At 42.1% G+C, this 23,517-nt stretch overlaps 2 protein-coding genes across 12 annotated transcripts in view; one reads left to right on the top strand and one right to left on the bottom strand.

Moving 5' to 3' along the window:
* The first annotated feature begins 56 nt into the window (after nt 1–56).
* On the top strand, nt 57–21,173 carry CYP51A1 (cytochrome P450 family 51 subfamily A member 1). Of its 4 annotated transcripts, XM_068673942.1 has the most exons (14): nt 3,373–5,136; nt 6,544–6,742; nt 8,176–8,337; nt 9,849–9,969; nt 10,187–10,292; nt 12,086–12,184; nt 13,234–13,410; nt 15,764–15,890; nt 16,863–17,037; nt 17,179–17,298; nt 17,756–17,951; nt 18,492–18,587; nt 19,234–19,402; nt 20,121–21,173. In XM_068673942.1, the coding sequence occupies exons 1-14, from the start codon at nt 3,388–3,390 to the stop codon at nt 20,297–20,299; spliced, it is 3,675 nt and encodes a 1,224-aa protein (XP_068530043.1). In that variant the 5' UTR covers nt 3,373–3,387; the 3' UTR covers nt 20,300–21,173. The 4 variants fall into 4 exon arrangements, with proteins under 4 accessions (XP_068530040.1, XP_068530039.1, XP_068530043.1 ...); XM_068673941.1 differs by lacking the exons at nt 3,373–5,136; nt 6,544–6,742; nt 8,176–8,337; nt 9,849–9,969; nt 10,187–10,292 and adding an exon at nt 11,617–11,872; XM_068673939.1 differs by lacking the exons at nt 12,086–12,184; nt 13,234–13,410; nt 15,764–15,890; ... (4 more) ...; nt 19,234–19,402; nt 20,121–21,173 and adding an exon at nt 11,017–11,363 and having other exon boundaries at nt 57–5,136; nt 10,187–10,268.
* The window catches only part of AKAP9 (A-kinase anchoring protein 9), a 116,373-nt gene continuing 113,639 nt past the window's right edge, over nt 20,784–23,517 (bottom strand). For all 8 annotated transcript variants that reach the window (XM_068673931.1, XM_068673926.1, XM_068673928.1 and 5 more), the window contains one exon: nt 20,784–22,153. In XM_068673931.1, the coding sequence (XP_068530032.1) occupies nt 22,110–22,153 (44 nt within the window). In that variant the 3' untranslated portion in view covers nt 20,784–22,109. The remainder of the gene's footprint in view (nt 22,154–23,517) is intronic.

Raw genomic sequence — 23,517 nt, 5'->3', positions numbered from 1 at the left:
TCACCAAACAAGTCCTATTACTTTACAAAACACTTTTTTTTTTTTTAACAGGCTTACCTTTGCAAGTTTTGTAGGGTGATCATGAGATAGGATCACAGGAAGGGATCCATGGTGACTGCAAATTGAGGCACACAGAGCACTTTGCTGTGCACCGTGGATACAACTTGGGCACTGATCAGAAAAACTGGAAACTCTTAGTCCTGGCAAACCCAAAGGCTGCAGATGCTGTGTACCAAGGGAGTTTTTGAGGACTGAGAGCCCAGCCATGCTGTCCAGGTAGGCTTCTGGCAGCTGGGCACATAGCAGTTGTCACTGGGTTGCTGTTACAAGAAAGGTGTGTGCTGTCCTTTTGTCTAGAAGTGGGAAATGTGAAACAGGAGCAGAGAGAAATCTGATGTTGTAGAGATAGACTGCTAGTAACAGTCCTTTGAAATTGAAAAAGCGCTGCAAGAAGTCTAAAAATGAAATAACTCCTGCTTACAAATGTTTAGGTCAACTGTTAGTAGTTTCTCTAACAAGTATTTTTAAATCAATAACCATATAGTTGATAAAGCGAAGATTTGATGGAATATTCCAGCAAGGCTGAGTAAGGCACAATTGTAGTTGAAAATTTAAACCGTGAAAAACAGGCACATTTTTACCAAGTGGGATAATTAATCATTAGACTACCCTGCTGCCAGGATGGGTTTTTCCCTGCTTTCAGTGTGGGCCTCACTGCAAGACAGGACTGGCCCAGGTCTAGCCAGGATGCCTTTTGCTGTACAGAAGCTTTACATGTTGACTGGAGGTTGGCCGAATCGCTGCGAACCTCAAATTACCCGTGGAATGGTTCCCGGCCTTAAATTATGGGCTAGGTGGGCAAGCCCCTATTTTGTCCTTAGTTCATGTGAGGAGGGACATGGGGCTGTGAGCAGCACCCTGTGGTCTCCCAGCGTGGCGGCCGCCATTCCCAGCCTTTCTTACAGAATGCAAGTCCTGTGAGGAGCGGCTGAGGGAGCTGGGGATGTTTGGTCTGGAGCAGAGGAGGCTCAGGGGAGACCTCATTGCTCTATACAACTGCATGAAGGTGTGGGGAGCTGGGGGTGGCCTCTTCTCACGGGTAACTAGTGACAGGACTAGAGGGAATGGCCTCAAGTTGCACCAGGGGAGGTTCAGGTTGGAAATGAGGAGACATTTCTGCTCAGAGAGAGCAGTCAGGCACTGGGACGGGTTGCCCAGGGCAGTGGTGGAGTCACCGTCCCTGGGGGTGTTCAAGGAGAGGTTGGACGTGGTGCTTGGGGACACGGTTTAGTGGGTGACATTGGTAGTAGGGGATGGTTGGACCTCATGATCTGGGAGGTCTCCAGCTCGCCGCCCCCATGTCTCCAGCATTCATTCCCTCCCTCAGCGCCCTCCCGCGGCTCCTCGGGGCGCTGCGTGAGGCGCGGTTGTTGCCGCGGCAACGGCCGGGAGCCCTGAGGGGAGCGGCGGCGACCGGGGCCGGGACCGGGGCCGGGACCGGGGCTGGACCCGGTGCAGCGGTGGCTGAGGTGGGCTGGGACGAGGAGGGCCGGTCCGAGGAGCTGCTGGGATTCAGGGGCTGCTCCTGAGGGGTCGGGAGGAGGGCTCGGTGCTGAGGGGAGCCCCTCAGGCAGCCCCTGCGTCCTCCTCGTGTTGCTTTGGTGACGGGAAAAGTCACCGTAAAAAGACAGGGGATTCCCTCCTGTCACTTACAGCCAGGTATGCTTTAGAAAATAGACTGTTTCTTAAAAAATAATAATAATAGTAATAAATACAGGCTTGGCAGTGGTGATGGGCGTGGTTTGCAAAGGTTCCCCTTGACCTTAAAACTTTTTAGTAACACGGAGTAAGGGTGTTATAATTTTGTACCACCTCGGCAGAAAGATCCGTGTTAAAGGAAGGAGGGAAAAATGTAAATCTGTTGGAGGAACTCGTCGGAAGGCTTACGGAGCAGGATGGTGCAGGTCTGCCTGTGAAGGGGGAGGAGGAGGCTGCCTGAGGAGCGCCTTGGGTTTGCCAGCCGGCAGTCAGGTGAGGTGGGGAAATGCTGCTTGTGGTGCGGCATCGCCAACAGCAGAATGAAGGCTGAAGTAGTAATTAGCAGGCTGAGGCAGGACAAACATGCAAAAAGAGCTCTAGAGAGCTGTGGGATGCACACAGCTGAGCCTTGCCTGAGCCTCTGCTGTCAGGGGACATCCTGTGCTGTGCAGATGGACCACAAGGGCCCCATGTGGAAAGCAGAGTATTGTACCTCTTACCCTTGTCAAATGTTTCTCAAAATACACTCTGGGGTTAGTCTGTGTCCCTACAGACTGAAATAACCCAATCTCATCCACTGTTGTTTATCATGAAAAATGAAGAACCGTTCAGAACTGTGTCTGACATAGCAGTAAGTATCTGTAGTAGAGATGGCTGCCCTGTGAAACAGAATCAAAACAATTTCAGTAACAGCTTTTTTATTTTATGAGATAGATAAATGTGGATTTCAAGATTTATATATCACACATCCATTAACTCCACATCCATATTTAGATAAGCAATTCTTTCTGCTTGAGGCCTATTCTTATTTGTTTGTGATTTCAAGGAGCTTAAAAATAAAAGTTACATTTTACAATGTAAGCATTTTAATAAAGTTATTATTGCGTATGTTATTGCATATTCAGCATTTTAAAACCATTTTGATTTTAAAACCAGTTTGATGTTTAAGTGTAGACTTAGAAAGCCTAAATTATGGGTCCTGTTTCTTAAAAGATAAATATATTTATATTTTAACGATGAGATGCTACTTAACTAAATGTTGTGTATAGGCAAAGAAACATCTCAAACATTCTTAAATTAAAACCTGCATTTAATGGGTCTGTTGTTTCTATGAAATCTCAAGCAACAAATGACACAGTTGTGATGTATGTTTTGTGATCTGTAGTACTGTATAGAAAAACAAGATATTATATTAAAGTAACAAGCAGTGCAGTAAAACAATTTCCTACTTTGGGTAAACAAAGAAGTGGGAAAGTTCACAAATATGTTAAAAAAAAAAAAAAGTAACCTAGATTTTTTCTTATACAATTGCTAGCTCAATCTGCCGATGTCAACACTTTTATTATTCCATATGGATTTCATGCTTACACTTTGGTTTCTTAAAAAATAGCAGTAAGAATCAATTGCCAATCCAGAAAAAGAACCAATGTCTCTGGAGAAGGAAGAAGATTAAATTCCACAAAGTCTAAATACAGAAGGATTAAACAAAAACTTTCATGCAATTCCTGACAATGATACCAAGGAAGACCTGGTAAATTCAGCAGAGTCCTGAAGCAGCTGCCCCAACTGTGAAAAGTTAGAGTTGAAATGTCACATGAAGTTCCTAAAGCAGATCAGGAAAGCCATAAAATGACGGAAAATGAATCAAAAAGTGATTTACCTGCAGAAAAGCATGAATATGAATCCTCAGCTGAGAGAAATGTTTCCACAGTGCCTCAGGGTATCCCTGAAGCAGGTGTGAGGAAGCTCGATTTTACATCAGATACAAAAGACGCTGAGGAACTGAACCAAGAGCTTTCAGAAGCTTTCAGTGCCAGACCAGACACATTATCATCAGCAGAGAATCCTGAAAGCGCTGAAAAAGGATCAACATTTTTGATGCCTGAAGGAAAAGATGATAATTTTACACTTAGACTAAATGATAAAGGACTCCAGGATATGCCTGTGCTCATTTTTGAATGTCAAAAATTGAAACGCTTGTTCTTACACAACAATGAACTAAGAACACTACATTTAAATGTAGGACTTCTAACTAATCTGGAGATCCTGTTACTTGAAAGAAATAGACTGACATGTTTGCCACCAGAAATAACATTTCTTCGTAAATTAAAAGTATTGAATGTCAGTCACAACCAGTTAATGAATCTCCCTAAAGAATTTTCAAAGCTTGTAAATCTTCAGGAACTTTTTCTCAATCACAACAACATGGATGAATTTCCTTTTGCACTGAGAAGCCTTGAAACATTAGAGCTTGCTGGGAACAAGCTGAAAACTTTGCCAGATGCCATGGTTGACATGGAAAAATTGAAGGTATTCAACATTGATTCCAATCACTTCTCAATATTTCCAAGGGTTCTCTGCTACCTTCCTAATCTAGTAAAACTCAGCATATGTCAGAACTCAATTCAGAGTTTACCAAAGGATATTAAAGAACTCAAGAAACTAGAAGAATTTTCAATTAGTAACAATAAGCTTATATTTTTGCCTGTGCAGTTTTTCCAGTTGACAAAACTGAAAGACTTCAGAGTTGATGATAACAAATTGGAGTATCTTTCAGATAAAGTGGAGAATTTAAGAGAACTTAGGTTTCTGAACCTTGCAAAAAATTTATTCAAAAGCCTTACAGATAATCTTTGCAACTGTACCATGTTGAAACATCTCATTATACATGATAATCAGTTAACCCAGCTCCCTGCTAATATCCACAGACTTAGAAATCTAAAGGAGCTCTCTGTAAGTAGGAATCAGCTGGACTCACTGGATGAGCGAGTATCCCATTTAAAAAACCTCTCCAAGATAGAGCTTTCAGGAAACGCATTGACATACGTTCCTGTTGAATTAAAAGATTGCATACGGATAACCAAAGCTGACCTCAGCTATAATAAGCTCTCTCAGTTTCCAAATGCTTTGTGTGCTTTATTTGATCTTAAATACTTAAAACTTAGTGGCAACTCTATTTCAGAAATAATACCTGGAATTTCCGATATTAAAGATTTGGAGCATCTAGAATTAAACAAAAATAAACTGTCCTCATTTTCTGCATGCTTCTGCAGCTTTACAAAACTAGTTTACTTGGATTTAAGTGAGAATGAAATCAATAGCATACCAGCCGTGGTATCTGAGATGAAGTCTCTCCAGGTGCTTCTGTTACACCATAACAAGTTTGACTCATTTCCTGAAGAGCTGTGTACTTTAAAGTTTTTAAAAGCACTCGACATATCAAATAATCAGATAAAGACTATTCCGTTAAAAATTAGCAATCTGGAAGCAATCAAAGACTTAAATGTATCAGACAACCAGTTTGCATCTTTTCCTTCTGAAGTATTTCATCTATCCTCACTGGAGAAATTGACCGTCTCTCAAATGAATGGGTTGAAGGTAAGAGGTCATTTCCTTTAGGTAAGAAAACTTACAGATAGTCATGCTGCAAAATTATTATAAATAAACGTCCTCTGAACACAGGCTAAAGCTCCTGTGTTTGAAGACATCAACACAGAGGGAAATACATTTATGTATTTATCTATTTTTAATATCAGAACAGGACAAAAATCTATTAAAATGCACATTTATTTAGAAATACTAGATACAAACCTTACTTTATATGGTGTTATTTAGGTGTATCTTGAAGTGATATTTTGATAATCAAGATTGACCTGAAGTAAGCCATATATTCCTCATTCTTACTGGTACAAATTGCTGTATTTTCCATCCCAGTGGATGCTAAGAGACAAAATGGCTAGCTGGAATTTGGTAGATAAGCCTGCCTCCAAGATTTCTCTCCGTAAAATGAACAAATCTTTCCAACTTGCATCAAACTTCTTAACACTAGAAGTGTGTTAAAGTTTGATTAACTGAAAGAAGAAAAACTATATTGCTTCTCTGATTGCTTATAGCAGAGAAAATTACTTCTCATTTCTAAAATCCAAAGTTTAATTTATCATCTTTTTTATACTAAGGAATGAGGCAGGGAAAGTAAAAAAAAAAAAAAACCAAAAAACCTCCTGAGGAAATCTAAACCTGTCTGACCTGCCTTCTGATTAAAAAGGCAGATGGCTGTCATAAATAAAATGGCATGGTGCTATCATTGCCAGTTGAAATTAAACACCTTTCTAAAGCAAGTACTGATACACACAGTCCTTGGCCCACTCGTTTAAAAAGTTAAGCATTTTAATCTTTCACCAGAATTTGCAAAATCAGCATTTCAGAAAAGACTCAGATTTCTTTGTATGATTTCAAGTGTGGTTATGTTGTCTACCAAGGGTTTACCTTCTTCAGAGACGAGAGGAAAAGGTCTGTGAGCTTATGTTCATTTCTCAGAGAGTGGTCTAGTGTCCACAGTACCTGGAGAACAGTTAAAGTTCCTAGGAGGAAAATAAAATTTAGGAAACACCAAGGTAAGAACTAAATGGAAGAAAAATATGTTTCATACCAAAGAGGCTGAAAAAAATATTTGAGTGTTCTGAGAGGGTAAAAGTTTTCATTAATGAATTAGTAATGATAACAGCACCCAAAAGGATTTCTCCTGAAGCTCCTGCTATGGAGGCATGTCTTTTTATTGCCATTCTATTATTGTGTCTAGAAGTTTTGCTGCAAAATTTTCTGCTCATCATCTGTAAACTTATTGGAAAATACTAAATTAGCTTCAACTAGAACTGAAGTTCAAACGCTTTTACTGTTGGAATTAAATTATGGAATGTAATTTTGCCTGCAGGAAAGTTACCTTTCTAACTTTTCACATAAGATAAATCATATCAAAATAAATGAATTGTCTTTTTTCTCTATCAGTTAACTCAAATTCCAGAGGAGTTATCTAAACTGGTTTGCCTCCGGGAGCTTGACATATCTCATAACGCGTTAAAGGAAATGCCAGAGAGCATAGGGGAACTGGAATATTTGGTCCATTTAATTGCAAATAATAATGATATCAGCCAGCTCCCCAAGTCTATTACATCGCTAAGAAATCTGCAGCACCTTGATCTGAGTGGTAAGTAGCAGGCAAGCAGGCAGTCGATTCATTAGTGGCATTTAAGTACTGAACTGTGCCCCTGATGAGTATAAACATATCACAAGATGAGAAGGTGATGAAACAACTGAGAGAAATGCAGCTTTCCAGTTTTTAATGTATGCTGCTCTTGCTTCTAACCAAGTATCTTTTAACACAGCTGTGAACCTTCTGTGACCCCCTCTGAAACCTTCTTAAGGGACATGATTTTTGCAGATGCGATCATCAGGCAGATAAAGGCCCGACATACGCAAAGCACCCATCACTACAAAGTTTATTCTGCAGGGACCTACCACTTTTAGGACTGACATTATTCTGTTGCAAAGAACGTTTATCTTTGTGTTCAGATTTCCAATTAGTAGCACTGGTATAATACAGTCTGTTGTCTTTTATTGTATGTGGAGGTTTTACCGGGTTGTCAAGTGACTGTTAAAAATGCTCGGACAAAAAGATGGGCATGAAGCAGAGCCCTGCACAGCCTGTTATCTCAGGTATATCTCAGCTGCATCAACACGGCTGCCATGTTCCACCCTGTGTTCACTCACTGCAGGCTGAAACTCGCGGCTCAGCACACTGTCACGCAGAGACAGGAGCTCCTGCCGTGTTAGCGCGGGAAGCTGCATGTTCAGCAATAGCTGAAGTATCCCTGGAAGTGATCCCTTCCTGCCTAGCTGCTGTGCTGTACAGGCAGCTGGGGTGTTTTGGGAATTTATTCAGACATTTTCTGACTGATACCATTTAAAATCCTATGGACCGAGGACACCTTTTATACACTGCTATAGGCCAGGCTTACAGTTTTGAATTCATCTTTTATTGCTATGATATATTGTCCTTCCTCCATGTCTCTTCATTTACTTTTCTACTGCATTATGCTGATAGTGACTCCTTCATCTTGTAACATTTTGCTTAAATCCTTTTCTGCTTGCCTCTTTGCTTGTTTCCATCTGTCTCTGCCTTTGTTGCCCATATTTCTCATTACTGAACTTTCCAGCTCTCCTTTCATTTTCTTCCCCTCTATTTGTCACTCTCATTTTTAGAGCTACTTGTAACTTTTTTCTTTTTGTGCATCAGCTGATTTCCTTTCTTTCCTTCATTTCTCCCTTAAGAATATTTTTCGGAATGCCAGCGTTAACTTCTACAAGATTCTCTCAGTTTCACAATGTAGTAGGCCATCAGGCCGCTACAGTAGCCCGTGAAATCAGAGAAGGAAATCCTTAATTTTATTGCTATTACAGTCAAATCCCCAAACTGTAAATTCTCTGAGGCAAAATTTGTCTTCCCTTACATTTTATGTTTATGCAATGCTGAATTCATAATTAAAATTAAGAAAGAATAATCTCTTCCCTGACATGTCCCAAGCTTCGTTAGATGAATGCAATACAGATGTAGTGAAGCATGCCTATGTATTTAAACAGAAAATCGACTGAAATATTTGCCTGCTGGTCTTCATCACCTTCATATGCTGAAAGATATAAACTTCGATGGAAATTCTCTGTCTGAGCCACTGCAGGATCTGTGCAGAGGAAAGCAACTGTATCCCATTCTGTGCTATCTGGAAAGTGCCAATGAAAGAGACGGTATGTTAAGAACAAGTAGAGGTACTTCTGTGCATTAAAGGTAACTGCTGTAGGAGCTGTTGAAACTCCACCTAGCTGTTTTCAGAAGGCAGTTGTAATTAGTTCTGGTTCTGTTCCTCACTGTTTTTTGTTAGTATCAGCAATATCGAAATTATGATTAATGTTTGTGTGCTTCCTTTGCAGACATATAGACAGAAATCGACAAGGATTTATTTGTTATTGTTTTATGGGGGGTTGCATGAGGTCACTGATAAGAAACCTGTAGTTCAAGAGCTAGGATTGTATTATTGCATTAGGACTCTTCAGAAATGGAAGCTGACAGCCAAAAACTGAAACTGGGGTTTAGGCGTGTGTATTTAAGTATGTAAATTCTTGACAGAGCCCAGAGATAGAGAATATGCTAGGCTTTTGCCAGTGATTGTCCTCCCCAGACGCCTTCTCTTGACCAAATTGTGTATGAGAACACTTAGACTAGACTTTTTCTATGGAGACTATGTCCAGGTGCTTGTTTGGAGAAGGTGGAATGTCAGGTCCTGTCAGTGTCCTGACACCCAGGGGACATGGCGTCACCTCTAATGACCTGTGTATTTCTGTAAACAAGATGTAGAAAGGGACCATGCAAGCACAGGCAAAACAAAACTTGGACAATTTATAATGTTCATAGGCAAGTAGGGTACAATAGTAATAGGGAAGTAGGAATAGTAATAGGGTTTCCCTCCTGTGCCCTTGTAGCCATCTTTAAGTGGTCAGTTCACTGAGAATGTTCTGCTGTTTCATGTACCACCCAAGAAGCTGGGTATGAGTTTGGATAACTTGATGAAGATCAAAGAGAAAAGAATATTGTAACTACTGCTTCCTCACTTTATGCAGTGCAAATGCAATGAATCCTAATCCTGTCAGGTGTAACACTTGTTTTCAGTCACATAAGGGAGAGAAAATTTTTTATTCTTAGCATACATGTACATGAGCTGTTTGGATACACACACAGTTGCTTTGACAATCTGGTTCGCTCTTGAGTGGTGGTGAGCTGAGCTGTGAGGCAGCCGAGTACTGTAAAACGTGTTCTCAACAGCGCACCTCTCCACCCTGCTATTCCTGTAACTCATGCTGCTTCAAGCTGAAGAAAATGAAAAGCACCCATAATGTGGTAGTGACCAAAACCAGATGGTCTGGGGCAACATCTTGGAGGTCTCTTCCAACCTAAATTATTCTGTGATCCTGTGAACTACCAGAAACTCACCAGTGTGCTGGGGTCTTACAACCCTTCTGGCTGAAGGCAGGGCCTCCCTGAGATGAGGAGTATTCAATTCCCCCACCCCCAGCAGGGTTATGAGGGAGAGGAGGAGATGATGATGATAATGATACATCCTCCAGGATGGTGACATCACCTTGGAAAATGATGTTTGGTATTAGAAAAACCCTGAAGCAGGTAAACAGCATTTACAGAACATGTTAGACAAGATACGCAATTTTATTTAATTAACAATACTGCTTTATACATTTCTATTTAGAGAAGATACTGCGTAAGATGATAGAAGTGATTGCTGACAACGTTGCTTCTGAAAATTTTGAATTTTTCTGTCAGAAACTGCAACTTCGTCAGGCTGACATCAAGTCTCTGGAAAATACCAGGTTAGTTACAGGTGATTGTAACAGTATCTTGTTGGTTTTACTTCCCATTTCCTTTGTCATTACTATTTTATGAAGTTAATACACAGAAGATTAAAGAATTCATGGTACATTTTCTGTTACATACAGAGTAGATATATCTATGTAAAATTTAGCAAATATCTACAAATCTTTTTTTTTTTTTTTTTAATATTTACTTCCTAACTTCTTTTCCTAACAGGGCTCTTATGTTGAAAGAGAAAATCATCAAGGCACTGGACGTTTGGATCAGTGAAAACCAAGACCTAACTTATGCTGAAATGGTAGATAAACTGATCAGAATACTAGTAATGACAGGCATGTATGATCTAACCAACGAAGTGAAAGCTTTAAAACTCTATTCACAAATGGTGAAATTCTAAACAAGGAATGTACAAAGAGTGGGTATGAACAGAACAAAGGCTCGTGTTGCCATTCTTTTTATCCCTGAAATTCTTTTCCCTTTGATCATACCGTACTCAGCCTGTTTTTTGAAAATCATTCATGATTTTGTATTAGCTTGTCTAGTCTTTTAAAGATTGATTGTGCAAAAAAAAATAAAAATGCACCTTTTTGATTTCTGAAGTGAAGTCATTTTATTAAAAAATGTACTTATGGAAACTTTAGTAGATCTTGAATCTATTACATCAAGTTGTTTTATTCATTGCTGTTAAATTCTCACTTTCAATTATTGAATAATGTTTATAAACAGAAAAAAAAATGTTCATGGTTTTAACATGTTGCTTGCAACAAATTTTAGTGTTCCCCGAGGCTGTATGAAGATACGGTGAGCATTCTGAGCATCTTTCTAGCTTACTTTTTAGAGCGGGAAGAAGTAGGCTGTTACCCAGTAATTGCAGCATACAGGTTTGTGTTTGGAAACAGGGGGTTGGGAGTCCAGAAAGATTATCTGTTGCCTTAATGGATATAATGGAAAAGCTGATATGGGTACATCAGTGATAAAAAGGGAAATTGTGGCCCTCTCCAGAAGGAAACGGGAGACCTGGTCACCCAGTGACTTTCTTGCTTCAGTCTTCACAGGCAAGAGCTCAGCCAGACAGCCCAACCCGCAGAAGGCAGGGACCGGGAGAATGAAGAACTGCCCATGTAGGAGACCAGGTTTGAGACCTGATAAGGAACCTAAAGGTGCACAAATCTATGGGGCATGTTGAGATACATCCACGGGTCCTGTGAGAAGCTGTGTGGGAGTCCGGTGAAGTTCCCACTGACTGGAAGAAACATAACCCCTTTTTTTGTAAAGGGAAGAACGGAGACCCAGGGAACTACAGCCCAGCCACCTGCACACCACACATGGAAAAACACCCTCACGGAAAGCCGGACCTGCCCTCAGGCTGTGTGAGGCCAAATGTCCCGCCTCAATCACCAGTTAATGACCGCTACCCCTCAGCCCGCCGGGGCTCCCCTCAGCCAACGCCCCCACCTCAGCGCCGTGCCGCGCACCGCCCCCTTCTCCCTCCCTCCCCGCCTCCCCGCCAGCCGCCCAATGGCGGCCCCGGCAGCCCTGCAGACGCCGTCACCCCGTGCCGCGCGGGCCGCCATTGGCCCTGCCGGCGGCAGGCGTCACATGGGCAGAGATCAGCCCAGCGCGGGGGGGCGGGGCCCGCCACCTCCCCCCCCCCTCCCGCCTCAGCCGCGGCGCGCGGGCGGCCGTTGGCCGTTACCGGTGAGGCGACGGTTCCCGTGAGGCGGCCGGGCGGCCGTTAGCCGTGAGGCGATGCTGAGCCTGCTGGAGGTCGGCGGCTCGCTGCTGGAGCGGGTGGCCGTCGGCAACCCCCTGTCCCTGGCGCTGGCCGCCTCCGCCTTCGTCCTCAGCCTGGGCTACCTGCTGCAGCTGGGCTACCGGCGGCATGTCGGCTCCGAGCAGAGGGTGCGAGCCGGGGGGGGACCGGGGAAGGTGGTGGGGGCCGGCGGGGAGAGGGCTCGATGCAGACAGGGGGGTTTGGGGGGCTGCCCGGGGACGGCTGCGGAGGGGGGCGGCGGCGCCGTGGGTCTTGGGCCAGCTGTGGGCGCCCCGCATGTCTTCAGAGACATCTCGTTAGTCTCTGAAGAAAATTTAGTCTTTTTTCTCTTTCTTCCTCAGAAATACCCACCCTATATTTCGTCAAGCATCCCTTTCCTTGGGCATGCGATAGCATTTGGAAAAAGTCCCATTGAGTTTTTGGAAAACGCTTATGACAAGGTACGTTTTCTTACGCGAATGGCTGAGCGTGTGCTAAAATACTTCTGTGTATCTATTAAGCTCTGTTTAAAAACTGTTGAGCCTCTCTTATTGCCTTGAACATAGAATGAAGCATGCACAATAGGTTGTGGTTTCTTCAGACTGTTGAATTAAATTGTAGTTGAATCACAAGTTCATTAAAAATCCATTTTCACGATGTTATTTTTTGTATTAATGGGAGTCTTTTAATCTCACTCTTTCCTAATCTGCTGACTGTCTCTATAGTAGGTGATTTTATGACTCTTAAGGTGCTCAGCAATGTTAAAAGGGCCGGTGCATAAAACCTTGGTGATTTAAATAGCCCAAAAGAAAGGGTCTAAGGCAGTAGAGCCTTAATTCCAATTAATTCCTTAATATAAGTAATATATATATATATTATATATTATACTTATATATTGGAATTACTTATATATATATATATTATTATTATATATATTATATATATATATTATTATATATATATATAAGTAATTCCAATTAATTCCTTAATATAAGTAGAGCCTTAATTCCAATTCATATGTGTCACGTTGTCTAAAACTTTCTGGAGTCATAAGCTTAAATCTCGTCTTTCTCCAGGCTAATCAAGCTAAGATTAGTATGTGAGCATCTGTTGGAGTTGTCATTTAATATTTAAAATCTTATTTGCTCTTAATTATCAGTGCATAACTCCAAATCCATTTTTTTTTTCCAAGACAGCATTTATAGGTTACTGGAGGCTGCTGCATTCTTGTAGTGTCTCTGCCAGATCTCATGGTGTCATTTTTTTTTCCATGATTTTTTTTACAGTTTACAGTTTTACAGTTTGCGTGATCACACGCGTTAGTTATATCACTAATAAGTCTATTGGGAGAAGAATTTAAATATAGTTTAAAATGTTTATATCTTTATTAGATCTCTAACTGTTTCTTAGGTGAGTAGTGATTTGTAGAAGCTTGTACATAAAGAGATAATGATTGCATGATTCACGTTCCTACTTTTTTAAAAAAGAACTGTTATTTCTTTCCTCCTAGTATGGACCTGTGTTCAGTTTCACGATGGTTGGCAAGACGTTCACCTACTTACTGGGTAGTGATGCAGCTGCACTGCTCTTCAATAGCAAAAACGAAGACCTGAATGCAGAGGATGTATACTCCCGGTTGACAACACCTGTTTTTGGAAAGGGAGTTGCTTATGATGTCCCTAACGCGGTATGTATTTTACATGTGAAACGAGAAGAAAGCTAGGAGAATTAAATTCCGACTAGACAGCTGTGAATGCTTGGCTCGGTGTGCTGGGTTTGGTGTTCCTGTGCAATCCTGGCAGAAGGCCGGGTGCAGTTGTACTTTCACTTGGATGATCAAGCCTGAGCACATTTAGGCTGCATTATTTACTACCTGACCGTTCATTAGCCTGGAAGATTTTTTTAGTTTTAGAAACCACCAAATCCCACCGTAGAGGAAAACTGGTAGATGGTCCTTATTTTTTTCCTTCCCTTAGACATGTCACTGACCATAGTTTCCTTTGTGAGCAATTGGGTCTTCCTTCTGAATGCTAGTTTCTCATTTGTGCCGTGCCAAATCTGTACGCAGGAGTAATAATTTGACAATTGACGCCACGAGGTGTGTCTTGCTAGGACCAAAATCAGGCTGTGTGTGTTTGCAGAGCGCAGCCTGCCTGGGTCTGGCAGGAAGATCGCTGTGTCATGTAGCATGGTTTCCGAGCTAAGCTCTGGCTGTTGCCTTGCCTCTGTGTGTAGCTGGTAGTGACAGATGTAAGCTGCAGAATCTGCTGCTCGTGGGAGAGACTCGCTCTGCCAGCAGTCTGTGTTCTGCCTGTGGTGACATCGCGGTCTGTTGTGCAACAGGGCAGGCTGGTAGCAGTGGCAGCCCTGTGTGCTCCATGTACTGCTCTGTTCTGATAAAAGGTCCCTAGGCTTACACAAAGAGTGTGCTCAAGCTCTGCTTTAGTCAAGAGACTAATCTTAGCACTCAGTAAGCCTTGTGAGTCTGTTGGAAGTCTCCTTTACTCATACCTTTGATACTAGAAGGACTTCTCCTTTTTTATTTCTGAAAATTGAGGTTTTTCAGAAAATCACCCGTGCTACTTTTTTTCCACAGCTGGGCGATGCAGGGATTTTGCTGTTGGCACACACTGATTAACTCTAGAGACACATTCCCCTGTATGAAGCTGACAAGGCAGCATGCCTGGTTGTGCCCAGAGTGCATTTTGCTACAGCTGAGCCATTTTTTTGTGTGTAGGGCTATTGCTATGGTTTGATTTCAGACATTGGGAAGGTGTTTGGAGAGCTGTTCAGGCCTTTGTTGGGCATCCTGCCAATGGTGGGTCATCTGGGACTTTCTTTTAAGGCTCCCTTCTCTCTGCTGAAGCAGCTTAGTCTCTTCCTCCTCAGTCTGACAGGGACTTCCACTCCTGCTTTGGAAGAACCACCCCTTAAGGTTGACTATCTGTTTGAATATAATTAGGACTCTTTGAAGGGAAGCTCCTTGTTTATCAGTAATTCTGGTAATTAGGTTTGTTGATCTGCACCCTTTGTGTATCAGTTCACATTCCCTCTGTCTCCTCCCTCCAGGCCTTGTGCTGGTGGTTTCTCTTGGAGCAGCACTGGGTGTGACACAGGGTGTGCTCCCTGCTGGGTTCTGTCCATTGCTTGGGGCTGGGCCACCACACTGTTGGGCAAAATGTCAGACTGGCTGAAGCAGAAGCAGAAGTTCCTAGGAAGCAACCTTTCTTTTTATGCCTTCTTTTCTGTAAATAACTTTACAGTGCGTGGAGAGTCCTTGGTGGGATGCCAGTTTTTGGTCAGTTGTCCCCGGTATGGTGTAGGACAGATGCTGTAATCCATAGTTGGGGCTTAACAATTATTTGAATAACTTTGAGTCCCATCAACTCACTGAATGGTTCTCATATAGTAGTGAGCTCTTTACCAGGAGGTTTATGAGCTGTGAGTCCACATGCAGAAAAAAGGGAAGGTGAGAGGGATGTGGAGGTTACCATATCCTGAGGAAACGGCTCACTTCGTGTTCCTGGGTCAGCCTTTGTGGGCAGTGCCATCCTGGGGCCTTGTAAAGGAGTGGTGGTACCTAGAGCAGAGGTAGGGTATGAGGGAAGGGGAAGCAAGGAGGCTGCACACCAAGGAACACAGACTGAACCCAGACACTGCAGGCATGGGGCTGATCAGCTGTGTGTGCGTAGGTGATAATGAGGTACATGAAGTGCATTCCGTATTTCTCTCTTGAGTGCTTCTTGTATCTTCAGTGCTAATGCTTAACAAACAAAATGTTTTATTTTCTGTTTTGGCACTGTAGAAGAGAATTGTTGCTCCCTTCAGCTAGTACTTGGATGTTACTGAAGTTTTGCTTGAAAAACAAAAAAGGTGAAAAATTGAATATTACCTATTACTTCAAATTTGGCTATCTTGTACACTACAAACCTAATCTTTTTTTTTTTTTTTTATGTTGTAATGCAAATTCTATGAAACTGTTAGCTACATTAATATGATGATCCTTGTTCTAATTGCTTCTTCTATTTTGTTTCCCCTAGGTATTTTTGGAACAGAAGAAGATGCTCAAAACTGGACTAAATATTGCCCAGTTTAAGCAGCATGTATCTGTGATCGAAGAAGAAACAAAGGAGTATTTCAAAGCATGGGGAGAAAGTGGAGAAAAAAGTAAGTGAGATCAGATGCATTTTTACTTAGATTTTCTTGGAAGGAATGAAAGCTGATGCATGGTATAGTAGTATGTTTTTGGGAACGATTTACTGCGATACTAAATTAAAAATGGTGTAGGCAAAATTGTACCGAAGATCAGAAAAAACATAGAAAATACCCTTTTTGTTTAATCAAATCTAAGGCTACTGGAGAGTAAAGCTGCTTGGAAAAATCATTGACAGGCCTTAAGAACTGTTCTACTTGTGCTTTCTTGGTCTGCCAATAGCAACTGTACCTGTCGCTGGCTGCATCATGCTGGATTTCTATGGTATTAGTCACTTCAGTGTGACTGTTTCTTAGTCCTTTTGAAAAGGTACTGTGTGACTTCCTGGAGTGACTGTCAGAGGTGTTAGCTCCTGATCATCTGCACTGCAGCTGTAGAAGTGACATGGTTAGATTGGGAGCTGAGTGGAATTCTTTTAATTACCAACCTGCCTGCTAGACATAGCCCATCAATACTCTCTCAATCCCACTGTGGCACACTGGTGTCAGGAATAGGTAAAAATCATTCAATAAACAGCAAAACTAGCTGGTAACCCATGGATTTGGATTTCAAGTATAAGTTTTTGTGTGGCTTCTGTTACTTTTGTTAAGGATTAGACTTGTGCTGCATTGCTTACTTTGGAAGCATTAATAGCTTTCCTAGAAAAAAAATCTAGAAAAATACCATAAAAAAAAGTTGTTGAAATCAAATGATTTAATTTAAAAGTTATTAGATGAGAGACCTGATGAAAACCACAGAAATTTAAAATCACATGCTTCGTTTTCCAGGAAAAGCAAGCTAAAACTCTATTAAAATATTAATATGTATTCAGTTATTTATTATTCTCTTCTTCAAAATACAAAAAAGCTACTGTAAACTAGCCTGTAAACCGTAACATCTTGCCTAAAATGTGTCTTCAGTAACACTTCTTTCAAATCTTTCCTCAGATCTGTTTGAAGCCCTTTCAGAACTTATCATTTTGACAGCAAGTCATTGCCTACATGGCAAGGAAATACGAAGCTTGCTGAATGAGAAGGTGGCGCAGCTGTACGCCGATTTGGATGGGGGCTTCACGCATGCTGCCTGGCTGCTGCCTGGCTGGCTGCCTCTGCCAAGCTTCAGGTACCAGAAATGAGATTGAAGCAATTGAAGCATTTTATCCAAACCCCTTTGTTCCCATGTTCCAGACATCCCAGTAAATCCTTCCTAAGGATTTAATGTTACCTTGTACAAAGTTGCTAACAGACATGTTTTGAATCACAGACGTCGAGATCGAGCACACAGAGAGATAAAGAATATTTTCTACAAGGTTATCCAGAAACGTCGGAATTCTGAGGAAAAGGAGGATGACATGCTCCAAACTCTACTGGATGCTTCGTACAAGTAAGCAAAGGGGTTGAAGACTTGTCATTATTTTCTCTCTATAGAGAGAAATAAATACAGATATTTTACTTCAGCTTTGAGCTGTTTACTTTAAAACTGTCTACCAAACAATAAGAAAGATGTTCTGAATTTTTGTTGTTGCCAGCAATTGATCCTAGCTGTGTTCCTAAAAACAGCTTAAAAAGTTTACTTAGAAATGCTGACTTAGACTTCTGAGATCTTCAGCAACAAGCTGGCTGTGCAGGAGTGATTTTCTTCTGGGCTCCCAGGGGGTTTGCCTCCCCTGTTCTCCCTTCTCCCTCCTGCTAAATCTTTAGCTGCTGCATTTAGGGTGGCCAACACAGGAGGAGGAGCACGAAGTAGATTAGAAAAAATTGTCAACACTGCTGTAACTGGGAACTTGATGAAGTGAAGCTTTAACTTGACACCCTTTAACCCCTTAACACCCCTCTAACAGGGACGGCCGCCCGCTGACAGATGACGAGATAGCTGGGATGCTTATTGGGTTGCTCCTGGCAGGGCAGCACACGTCCTCTACCACCAGTGCCTGGCTTGGCTTCTTCATAGCCAGAGACAAATCAATACAGGAGCAGTGCTATGCAGAGCAGAAAGCAGTTTGTGGAGATGACTTGCCACCATTAACTTATGACCAGGTTTGTATGTTCATGAGGGATATTGTTATACTTGCAGATTTTCATTAAAAAAAGTCAAATACAGTCACGTGCTTTGTGTTCGAATTGTGATCTGTAACAAGCAGTTGGTGATAGGAGACATACTGGCCAACAGTGCTGTGTCTATTTGAGTAACTTTTCAGTCTGATGATATTTTTTATCAGCATTGATTAAGGAAACTGCACTTGCTACAAACTCTATTCAAAAAATTTGCTACATGATCTTGCTGGAAGATCATCATATCCCCACTGAGGAACTGGATGTGGTGTGATCTCTCTTAGTAAGCACTTGTGAGACAAATCAGTCAGATAAGTCAGGAACTGATTGCACTGGTCAGACAACTTTAATTCCTTGTCTTAACTGAATCAAGGGAAAAATTGTCAGGGTAGCAAATGAAGTACATGTAAATATGAGCTGCTTGTTCCTTGATTTGGTTATTTATTTGTTCTTAAATGGTGTAAAATACCTTTTTGTGCAAGTGGGTATGTATATCTTGATGCATCATTTGCTTTATATTTGCAGCTCAAAGATCTCTCTTTGCTGGATCGCTGTCTGAAAGAAACTTTGAGGCTCAGACCTCCTATAATGACCATGATGAGGATGGCCAAAACTCCCCAGGTGAGCCCGCCTGTTGGTTCTTGCTTTGCTTTGGAAGAATAGGGCTGGAAGAGGCTGGGTGGGAAGTGTCTTGCTGGACATAAGGAAAAATTGGAGTGTATGGTGGGCCCTGAGGGTCTGATGGCTTCTGGATTGTACCAGTGGGAGCGTAGCCGGAGCGGATTGTGGGAAGAGACTGTTACTGGGTGCTTGTGAACTTCACAGGAATATTGGTGTCCGGGTTTCTGGGCAGTCAAGGTCTTGGTGACCTGTAGGGATCAGGGGACCACTGAGGTGGCATGGGGCTTGTCCAGCCTGGAGGAGGGAGGGCTCTGAGAGCCCCTGCAACAGCCACCCAGTGCCTGCGAGGAGGTGGCTGACAGGTTGGAGCTGGGCACCTTACTGACGTGTGCAACGGGACAAAATAGTGAGCCTTGTGGTTTGCCAGGTATTTTAAATAGCTATCTTGGACAAATTTGGCTTGCTCTTATATAACAATACAAGCTAGGCAAATCTAAAGTAAAATTTGCTGTGCTGAATTGATTTTAACTGACTTAGCCAAAATCTCTTCTGAGATCTGAGTCCCATGATTACAGAACTTCAGGTAACACTGTCAAAAGAAAAAAAAAGAGGTGTGATGTGTGGGATCTTGTCTCTTCCCTCCTAGACTGTTGCTGGCTACAGTATTCCCCCCGGCCACCAGGTCTGTGTATCTCCCACTGTCAACCACCGTCTGAGGGACTCGTGGAAAGACGCGCTGGACTTCAAGCCTGACCGCTACCTTCAGGATAACCCAGCAGCGGGGGAGAAGTTTGCATATGTTCCTTTTGGTGCTGGTGAGTAACTGCGTGTGGTGAGGGAACGAATCCCTCCCAGAGTGCATATACCTTGTGCTGGCCATCCACAGCATCTCCCTGTGCTGTAGCAGCTGAGGAGTTTTATCATTTTTTTCCTTTCCTTTGCTGCCTGAAAGTTTTCTTACTGTGAAAGTGCTGCTAAGAGAATGAAGGTGATTGTTCTGCATCAGTCATAGTTGCATACATGACTCATACATGACTCAGAGTAGCAATTGAAAAAAGAAATCTTTGTTACCATATGTTACATTTGAGTTTATTCAAGTCTTTTAAAGTCAAGGTAAAAAATTCATAATATGAAGTCATTTTAAGGCAGAGAGAGAAGTCTATGTAGAGATGCATAACTGCCCAAACAGCTTGCAGATAAGACCACAGTATGGTTATAATCAATGCTCTTTTCTCGAATTTTACGAACTCTTCCTCAGTGTTGCATAAATTAATGCATTTTGGTGAAAACAGAGCACAATCTCATTGCATAAACCACAGTATTTTGAGTGAAAGCTTCAGAAAACAAGACTTTCAAAAATTACATAAGTACATTTGCAGGCCCAGAGCCCCAGATTGCTTCTTTTTAAACAATTACAGTCCATAGAAAACTTCTGAAGTTAAAGAAGTTATTTGTCAGAAGTTAAAGAAGTTATTTGTCAAAGGTGATTTAGTAACTACGCATTCTAATTGCCTTTTCCGGCTTTCCTCCTAGGCCGTCATCGCTGTATTGGAGAAAACTTTGCTTATGTCCAGATTAAGACGATTTGGTCTACCTTGCTTCGTTTGTATGAATTTGACCTCATCAATGACTATTTTCCAACTATCAATTATACAACAATGATACACACACCCAATAACCCCATTATCAGATACAAGAGGAGGTCACTCTAAAGCCTGGAGCTGAGAACATAAGTCGCGTAAACTAACAGACTTCTGAGTAAAATTATAACAAAGTGAAGGAAATGGGAACTGTTTCCTCTACTGTAGGAGAGCAACAGTAATCTGCCACCTGCAGTGCCTCTACAGCTGTTTCATTTGTTAATGCTGCTGTGTACAACTGCTTGTTCCACCACCTTCTTGATGCATTTTTTGAAAGAGAAACTGTCTTCTGTGTGTGCATGCGACCCCTTTAAGGTGAAGAAACGAGTTACTCTACCAACCATCTTTGCTTTTGAAAAATAATTGAAAATAATTTTCCCCCAGACACTGACAGGTAAGACTACGTACCGTGCCCTGTATCCAATTACTGTGACTAGTGGGTACAAGGTACCAAGGGGGCAGGCACTTGCTCGGTGCCCTACTGCAACCAGAATCATGTCAAAGTCTGCCTGGGGGCTTGGCTGATTGGTGAAAGTGCCCATGTAATTATTTAAAAAAAAATAATGACTAGACAGCTGAGTGGTAGGCAGACTACAAACATGTTGGTAGAAAAGTCTTCTGTAAATCAGCATGCTAAGTTAAAGGTCTAACGTGATCAGGTTGTAAAAGAGGTTTGGAAAGCAACAACTAATTTGCTAAAAAAAATAATTTTGAGAGATGATAATCTCTGAAAGCATGGTGTAAATATGAAAGTAACAATAAGCTGGCCACCTTCTCTGTGTAAATAACATGATCTTGTGTAAAAGGGCCATTAATTAAGTTAAATGTCTGACTGTTTCCCTTTGTACTGCGTTATGCAGGATTCTTACATGGTGTTTGGTTCATGAGTGGTGATAAATGGTCATGAGCTCTGGCTCAGGAGTTTTGAATTAAATTTATAAAGAAACTGCTTGTGGAAGTCTTTTATCTGCTCAACCTTGCCTCTCCTGGAATAGTTTTCTAAGTGAATCTATTCTTACAAGAAAGAAACGAGTGCATTAAAGTTAATCATGCAGAGCTTTGCTCCCCCACTCCCACCTCCCTCCCCTGCCCCTCTCATCCTTGCTCACTGCAGCAAGGGCTTACCCAGTCCCCCCATTCCTAATGCAGGTGTAACTGTCACAAAACCTCTGATGGTAGAGCATCCTCCCTTCTAGCCCTGTCTCAGAACCCAAGCTTACCCTCGTCCTCTCTTCTAGCAAGCAGCAGCACTTTTGGAGTCCAAGCAAAGTAACGATGCAGCTGACAGAACAGGAGCACAGGTAGCAGCAAGGTGTTCACTGTGAAGCAGGGAGCGGTTCTTCAACGTTAAGAACTTTCACAGAGTAGAACACAGTTAAAAGCATGAAGTCATCTTTATTTCAGTACTTTGACAAAATACCCATAAAATTCAAAACTTCTACCATTACAAAAATAGGTCTCTACAAGTGATATTCTGTCTGCACTGCCAGTAGCAAATATTACGGGAGTCGTGTAACTTCAGTAGCCTTGCCAGAAAAAGTGCAAGTGAACTTCTCTGAATGTAGCTCAGTTTCCTTAATACCGGTTTCATCTTTGCACCCTTTTGATAAATACACACTTCATAAGTTAATCATTTAAATTAGCATTCCACAATATACATGTAATTTAATGATTTTTTTTTTGCATGACCACAAAGTGCCTATATACATAAGTCCCAGTCTGCACGGGGTGTGCTGGGATGGAACTGCGTCCGGGCGAGCTGCGTCCAGTCGCAGCGCTGTGTTCTGTTGGTCCCACACTATACGCGTTGTACAGAAGCACAGAAAGAGCACGGGTTTGCAGAAGACAGCCCACTGCCAGCGATGGAGGTGGTGGAAAGGCATTATCTTCTCATACCAGTGTGCAGCTGAGTGTACGAAGTCGAACCTGCAAGGCAGAGAAAGATTTTAATCGCAGTACTTGGAATAAGTAGGTGAGGACTCACAAGTGACAAGTTACTCACAAAAACTTGCAAGATTTTATGCAGGAAAGCACTTAAGAACAAAGCTTCCTCAAATGATGGAGTTTATGCTGAAGTAAAACTAGTGCAGTAACTGCTCCAAATCACCACGTTTCATGAATTATGTTCCAGTGATCGGACAATTTCCTTGGTGCATTCCTTTTACAGCACCAAAATTACCATCTACAGAACAGGAAGGCTGCAACTTCTCTAACCAAAGTGGTACAAAGAAGTTTCCCTTGCATGCCAACTCCCAGTCTTTGGGGTATGCTTTTCTCCATCCAGCTTAAGCTCTTAAAAAGATGCCAACTGAAGCCTTGGTGCGCATTTATTAGACACCAGGGAAACTTAACATGTTACTGATTGTAGAGGACTGGCTTGAGGATAGAGGTCACATAAACATTGAGCAACTAGATGAGGACGATCTTGCCAAATACAGAACACAGCTAGTCTAAGATTAGGCAGACGGCGCCTGTGGTAATATGCAAGGCTTGCAGCTGAGCCAAAGGGGTAGTAGAACACAGCGCCCTTGGGGCTATAGTTAGCCCTAGAAAGAAAACTTGTGGTTATAAGAATGCAGAACTGTCTGCACTAACAGGATATAGCAATAACCAATCATGAGCTTAGCTTTTGTAATACGTATAAGCTAATTATCTTGTACTCAATATATATCGACTGGGCTATCTATTAAAGTTGAAGCATACTGATCACTCATATTGAGTGCTTGTGTCTTCCTTCCGTCGACGACAAATGGCGCCCGAACAGGGACCCTGCCAGATGGGGACTCAGTACGAGTAAGCCGGAACTATAAGTCGTCGGAAAATAAAGAGAAAGCCGGTCCTGATTGAAGAATTTAAGGAGTGCTCGGATTTATAAAAGAGCCGTACAGGAGGTGACGAAGAGAGGATCACCCGGGACGAACCCATAGTGGGTCCCGCCGGAATGCCGCAACAGGTCTGCCAGAAGTTTTGCAAAGGAGCAACGGTACCGTGAGTAAAATGGAGAGACAAGCGGCTTATGATTTACTTGAATGCTTTTTAGAAAAGTGTAAAGTGCCAGATATAGATTGTCCAAAAGAATTACCTGGATTATTAGCATACGGGGTGGCAAAGGGTTGCTTTATCAATCCTGACACGGTGTTTGAACAAGCGGAGTGGCGAAAGTTTGGGGATAAACTGTTTGAGGATGTGATTAATGAGCAGAAGGCAGCTAAGAAATTAATGAAGCCATGGAGGGCTGTAACAAATGCATTAGCAATACATAAAGCAGAACAAAAGGTTGCTGCTGCTGC

Source organism: Anas acuta, chromosome 2, assembly GCF_963932015.1.
Source record: "Anas acuta chromosome 2, bAnaAcu1.1, whole genome shotgun sequence".
In the NCBI taxonomy this organism is placed as follows: Eukaryota; Metazoa; Chordata; class Aves; order Anseriformes; family Anatidae; genus Anas; species Anas acuta.
This window is presented reverse-complemented; position numbering and strand designations above follow the sequence as displayed.